Source organism: Mesoplodon densirostris, chromosome 18, assembly GCF_025265405.1.
Source record: "Mesoplodon densirostris isolate mMesDen1 chromosome 18, mMesDen1 primary haplotype, whole genome shotgun sequence".
NCBI classification, from domain to species: Eukaryota; Metazoa; Chordata; class Mammalia; order Artiodactyla; family Ziphiidae; genus Mesoplodon; species Mesoplodon densirostris.
The window spans coordinates 35526514-35532513 of record NC_082678.1 but is presented as its reverse complement, the minus strand read 5'-3'; the positions used below and the strand labels follow the sequence as shown (position 1 = coordinate 35532513).

The 6000-nt window shown below is 58.6% G+C and overlaps 1 protein-coding gene across 3 annotated transcripts in view; it reads right to left on the bottom strand.

Annotated features, from left to right (window-relative positions):
- Window positions 1–2539: 2539 nt before the first annotated feature.
- Window positions 2540–6000, bottom strand: part of MPRIP (myosin phosphatase Rho interacting protein) — a 126060-nt gene continuing 122599 nt past the window's right edge. For 2 of the 3 annotated variants that reach the window (XM_060080433.1, XM_060080435.1), the window contains one exon: window positions 2550–3033. Coding sequence is in view for 2 of the 3 variants with exons in the window: in XM_060080435.1 (XP_059936418.1) it covers window positions 2962–3033 (72 nt within the window). In the remaining variant the exon portion in view is untranslated. Of the gene's footprint in view, window positions 3034–6000 lie in introns of all 3 variants that reach the window. The other variant, XM_060080434.1, reaches the window with a different exon arrangement.

The following is a 6000-nucleotide window of genomic DNA, read 5'->3' as shown; positions in this document are numbered from 1 at the left end:
TCAGGCCCCTCGGAGGGGGCAGGCACTGTGCCGCCTCACCCAGAGGATGTGGAGGGGGCCGCCAGGCGCAGTGATGGAAAGATGGTGTTTCCTTCGCAGCGAAAAGGCATTAAATAGACGTCTCTTGAGAGTGCTGACACCGTAGGTCTTGTCTCGTGGCCTCATCTGTCAGAACTGCTCTCAGGCAGTTCCCTCTCTTCCTGAGCCTGGCCTGCATGAGGCCTCGGTGCCCAGCTGTCGGGTCAGTGAGCCGCTGCCTGTGTCTGGACACCGTGAATGACAGGCTGCCCGTGACTGGCCAGAGGCTGGGCCTTCCCTCGTTCTCGGTCTCTGCCGGTCACCCCAGCACAACCATCGCTTCATCCCAGAAAGCCACGCTGGCTCTCACGCGCCATGGCACAAGCCCGCGAGGCACGCTGCAGCCAGCACGGTCATCTGGAACACTGGCCTTCAGACCTGCTTAGGCCCCGGCAGCATGTCGGAGTGGAGGAGGCCGCGAGCTTGACGCACTTGCACTGCAGTGATGCAGGTGTTCACAGAGCCGTCAGGTGGCGTGAGCCTGTCCAGCCATCCCGCTGGTCTGTCGGGCTCGGCTTAGCTGCAGGTGCTCGCAGGTCCCAAATGAAGGAGAAACGTTTACAGGAAAATATCACTGCTGTGAAGAGCCGACCCAGGGGAACCATTTCCTCCTTGGAGACGTGGGGACGCTCTCCATGCTGGGGGAGTGCCAGGAGCACCCTGGGCTCGCAGTCACCCACGCCTCCCTGTCCACAGCCCCCGGGGAGGGCCTGTTCTCTGGCAATGAAGACACCGGCTCAACCTCCACATACGTGTTCTTCCTTCTGGAGTTCGGCAGCTCAGTTGCTGCCTGGGAGCTTGGGTGCTTGCAGGGAGAGTCTAGAGGACGCTGTGTGGCGGGGGCCGAGGTGGGACAGTGAGATGCAGAGACCGTTGCCGTCCTGTCCTGCCTGCTCACACCAGCCCGAAGCTCAGACGTGGTTCTGAACCACACGGCGGCTGTCGCCACGTGCTGACGCGTCTCCTGGCCCAACCTCCGCCTGCGGCCCCGGTGCTGCTGCCGCCGCCACCTGTTTCCCAGGATTGCTGAGGTCAGACCTCAGAGGATGACGGATGAAGACACGTGAATAAAACGCTCCTTTGACCTAATCAGGAGCACTGCACAATCCAAACGCTCACGTCTACGGGCAGACGAAACCCAACTCTGTGCGCAGGCCCTGCCCTTCTGGGAGGGCCAGAGATCCCCCAGGGGCAGCACAGGGCAAACCCGGCCTGATGAGGTGCGTGCTCGGGGGAGGGACACGAAGCCACAGTCACGGCACCCAAACAGCCGCCCGAGCCTGGGAGAGGCCTGCCCAGCAGATCCCCAGGGCACCTGTCAAGCTGCCCTCGATGACACGCTCACAGACCATTCTGGAGACGGCGCCAGTCTACATGGCGGGGGTGTCTGATGAGCAGAATTAAAGGAGCTAACATTCTCTGCTTTTAAAAACGTGGAAGGACAGCAGCGAAGGAGTGACGGGTGTGGTGTAAGACTCTTTGAACAGCTCGTGAGCAGGGAAGGCCCACTGCAGCCAGGAGCTCTGAGACCATCCAGTGAGAAGATGGCACGGGAGCTGCACTTCTTACACACCCCAAGGCCTCTGTCCTGCCCTTCCAGGACTTTCTCCAAATGACCTCGTGCATTCACTTAATCTAAAAACTGAGCAAGATGATTTCTACGTTTTCACGCCCGAAGCACCCACGTACCCGAGACAGTGGTGCTCACCCAAGCAGTGAGCAGAGGTGAAGTGCGCTACAGGCGGCAGGGTGCTGACAGATGCCATGAGGCCAGGAGGCCCTTCCCCCCAGCGCCCGGGCGTCTGGGCCGGCTCCCGCCTGGTGGGCTTTGTTCATGCTCCCCATCCTAACAGGATGAGGAGTTTTCATGGGGCCATCATAGAAACCCCAATCTCAGAGGTTTTCAAGAAGTGCTGTGGAATGTCTGGTAAAAAGCTGTTACTCAGACCACTAAGGAAGCAGACCCGTCAGTCCAGGCCCAGCGCAGGCGCCCCCAGTGCCACACGGCCTGAGACCTCGGGTGAACTGAAGGAGACTTAGGAGCACGTCACGAATGGCCAGATCTCATCTGGTTCCAACATCTGCTCTAACCTTCTCAACTTAACACAGGGTGTCCTGTCAACCGTATTCTCTGAGGGAAAAGTCTCTACATTATTTGTGATCACAGTCTGAAACCACAGGCTGCAGGTCAGCATCTACTGAGTATGAAAGGGTTCCTGGTGACCAAGAAAGAAGCGAGCGTAGGAAGGAATGAGAGGGGCCTGGTTTTGTGCAAGATTTAATAAAAAACAAACAAAAATAGGAATGGCTGCTTTCAACATTTTCCAGGTTGTGAAAGGTTTACCACGAGTATCTGGGGTGTGGTTCTAAGTGGCATTAGTGGAACAAATACAAAATGCTGTCCTCCTCTGAAGCCCAAAGGTGGTACATCCAAGGTTCTAGGCCACGCTCCCCCCGCCCCCCCCCCCCCCCGCAGGCTACCAGCTGTCAGCGCTGGGACCGCAGCACACGCCTCCACGCCTCGTGGCCGGTTTTCTCCCAGGGACCCGCCCGGGCCCTGACCCCACCGCGCACTGGGCGAGACAGAGCTAGCTTATCACAGGCTGCTGGGCCTTAATACTGACATGAGCGCGGGGGTGACGGGGGAGAGCCGCATGCGCTTGGGCGCTCGGCCCCTCGTCTGGGCTGGTCGTAGAAAACCACGGGGAAAAGCTTCGGTAAACACAACGGGGAGTGATGTGAGCACCCACAGACCAGTCTCTCATGCATCCATACCACAGTTACTGAGGACGGTAACAACGATAACGGTAACATAAATCGAAGGTACAGACGAAGGTGGTGGCCGCGGGCCAGGGAGGGTGCGTCTGAGCCGCATGGGAGCAGCTAGTCGCGCTCCAGGTCCCTGGACTCAAAGAGCTTCAGGCGATCTTGCACCGTCAGGCCTTCCTTCAGACTCTGGTGGAGAAACAGACAGGCCGTTAGCCGGCGGCCCTGCTTGGCACGGGCAGCAGTCCGGCGAGAGGCGCGCCTCGGGGCTCCCGGAGGGTTAGTGGGCGTGCTAGAAGGGCCACGACCCCCAAGGTGGTGGTGTTACTAAATGAGAAGAAGAAACAAGACCAATGCTGAGCTTAGGGCTCTCTCGACAAGCAGGGATCAGACCAATGGGGCCAGGAGAGGAGACCCTGCCGAGAACATGAAGGTGCCCGCTACGTCCGCATCCACGTCTGGTCTCTCGCGGCCGCACGCTGGCAGCACCTGCTGCACCGATCACAAACCCTGCTGGACTCTCTCACTGCCCCGGGGATTTGGGAACGTGGCGGTGGGAACATGTCTGTTTACTGAGACCCTGAGAAGGGCAGCCCATCCGTGTTCACGGGGGACCTCGGCGAAGGTGGGGGACAGAGGATTTCCTGCTTTACTCTGGGAGGCTCTTCACAGAGGCTTAATTTCTGGATGAGAAAAGGAGCATCGCCTCAGAGCACGACTGGGAACGAAGGTGCCTCGCTGCCATCGGATCTGCGTGGCAAGTCCAGGCTTCACTGAGGCTGTGGAACCGGGCGGCCAGCCCACAATCATTAGGTGAGACCGAGCCCAGCCTCCACCTCAGAGCAGACCCGCTTCCCCTGGGGCCCCAGCTTCACCCAGGACAGCTCTGCTTGCCTGTATTTTTAATTTAGATGCCACTGGTCAGAGGAAGAGGACAAATCCACGTTCCATGCTGACATCCATTAACGTACACAACTGCCTCACGTGCTCTTGGGACTCTTTTCCCAAGTGCGCCTGCTTCAGGTCAGGGCTGCCATCTACACGGCAGCAGCCAGTCTCGTCCAGGGGCTGGGCCCCGTCACCCGCCACACTGCACTACTCTAGCTGGGGACTTCCCCTTGGGTGGCAGCAAACCACCACCACTGAGTCCTGAGGGACAGGGGTTTTCCCTCCGTGCGCCATCACACACACTTGGTGATCATCCCTGCTGTGCAAGCCGCTCAGCACAACTGTGAGGGCAGAGCCTGAGCAGACCCCGTGCTGCCCCGCACACCCAGCATCTCCGTGACCCCACGCTCAAGACGACCAGGCGGGGGCCTCTGTGAGGACCCCGGGAAACGTCCTCTCTGGTCTCCATCCCAGAAAAGCCCAGCTGCTCTTAGGCAACGAGCTTTCTGACGTGATGGGGGCTGAGCCTTTCTATCCTTCTGAGGGAGGCAGGTACAGAGACAACACACGTGAAAGATAGACATCTGTATACATCAGACCCTGTATCAAAAAGCACCAGCGATAGGTTGTTTTTGGGCAAGTTAGTTCCCGTCTTCTGGTGGGAGGTGCGACGGTTTCCAAATACAGCCAGGAAAAAGGGCAGCACAGAGCTGTGCAAGTGTCTGTTGACAGCACGTTACAGGCACAGCATCACGGCTGGTGTCCCCAAGGATGGACCATAAGGGCCCCAGCTTCCCCTTGGGCCAGCAGGGCTGTCCCTTCACACCGAGAGCATTGCTCTTACGTCGCACACTTGCCAAACTTGGACTCAAACAAACAGGACTGTGGGAAACCCTGCTCCTGGGCTCCTCCCCACACTCACCTGGGTCCCGGCCTTGCAGAGAGCCGCAGGCAGACCCTCGTGGTGTGCCTGGCCATTTCTTCCCTCGTTCCCGGCCTCTGCTTTAGCAAGCTTCTGGCCAGCGCAGAAGCTGCCATCTACACGGCAGCACGTGTGCGCCAGCACATCTCATGGCCAAAGGCCCTTACTGACAGAGGTCTTTCCACTGGCCCTTTGTCCAGAGCCCAAAGTACTGTGCAGCTTTTGGGATCTTAGTTCCCCGACCAAGGATCGAACCCAGGCCCCAACAGTGAGAGCGCCAAGTCCTAACCACTGGACCACCAGGGGATTCCTTCAGAGCACTTTTATTTCCCTCCTCCGACACATGGTCCGCCTGACGGGGCGGGCTTGCTGGAGCAAGGCTTCCCTGGAAGAGCCCTAGCAGAAGTGTTTGTCATTTACAGGCAAAAGGCCCAAAGCACTCACGGTGAACTTGCAGCAGCTACAGTTCAGCCTCAGACAGAAGTAAAATCATCGAGAAAACCATAAACCAAGAACACTAAACAGAATGTTTTTCATGTTTAAAGAAAAAAGCCCGAACTAAGTTTTGAATAGGCCTAAACCGTTTCTGGTGATAAGTGAGCCAGGACTGTAGGGAAATAAACATATTAAGTGCAAACTACGTGGATTTCCTTCCGTAAACTCTCCCTAAACCAAACCCCTCAGCCCGCAAGTGAGCCGGGCGGCACCTGCCAGCGTCCCGTTCTGAGCCCTTCCTGCTGCCCTCAACTTCCTTATCAGAGGATCAACGAGATCAGGTCAGCCGAGCTGATGAACCCACTAGGGAATGAGTGACTGTGTGCCCCGGATGCCTGGGCCTCGTGGGAGTCGGGAGCGTCCCGGCAGGGTCGGGGTCAGACGGCCTGACGTTCCTGAGCCAGCGCTCAGCCCCTGCTTCCTGTCTTGGAGGCACGCAGGGTCCTCGGGGCTGGCAAACGCTCAGCCCCAAGCGCTCGCAGTTATCTTGCTCTACTGAGTGGTTCCCGGAGCTGTGTGCACGAGGTATCAGCTCCCTGGCTTGCTGGGCTCGGGCCTCCTGGGCCTGTTAACAGGGCGGGGGGGCGCGGGGCGGGGGTACTTCAGCAGTGGGCAGCTCTGTCAAGTCTGCTTCCCGATGGAGGGCAGCGGTGCCCCCAGAGAATGTGAGCGCACAAACCATTCGACATGCATGTGACAGGGCCGAGACGCTGGCCCCACGGGCAGCCCACCAAGCTGGGGGGAACTCCCCTCTGTTAAGAGGTTACAGTGCAGGTAACTCCCAGAACAGGTTAAGAAACTTCACGTGGATCGTGTATGTGCCGGCCGGAGCAGGAGGAATGAAAGTGACC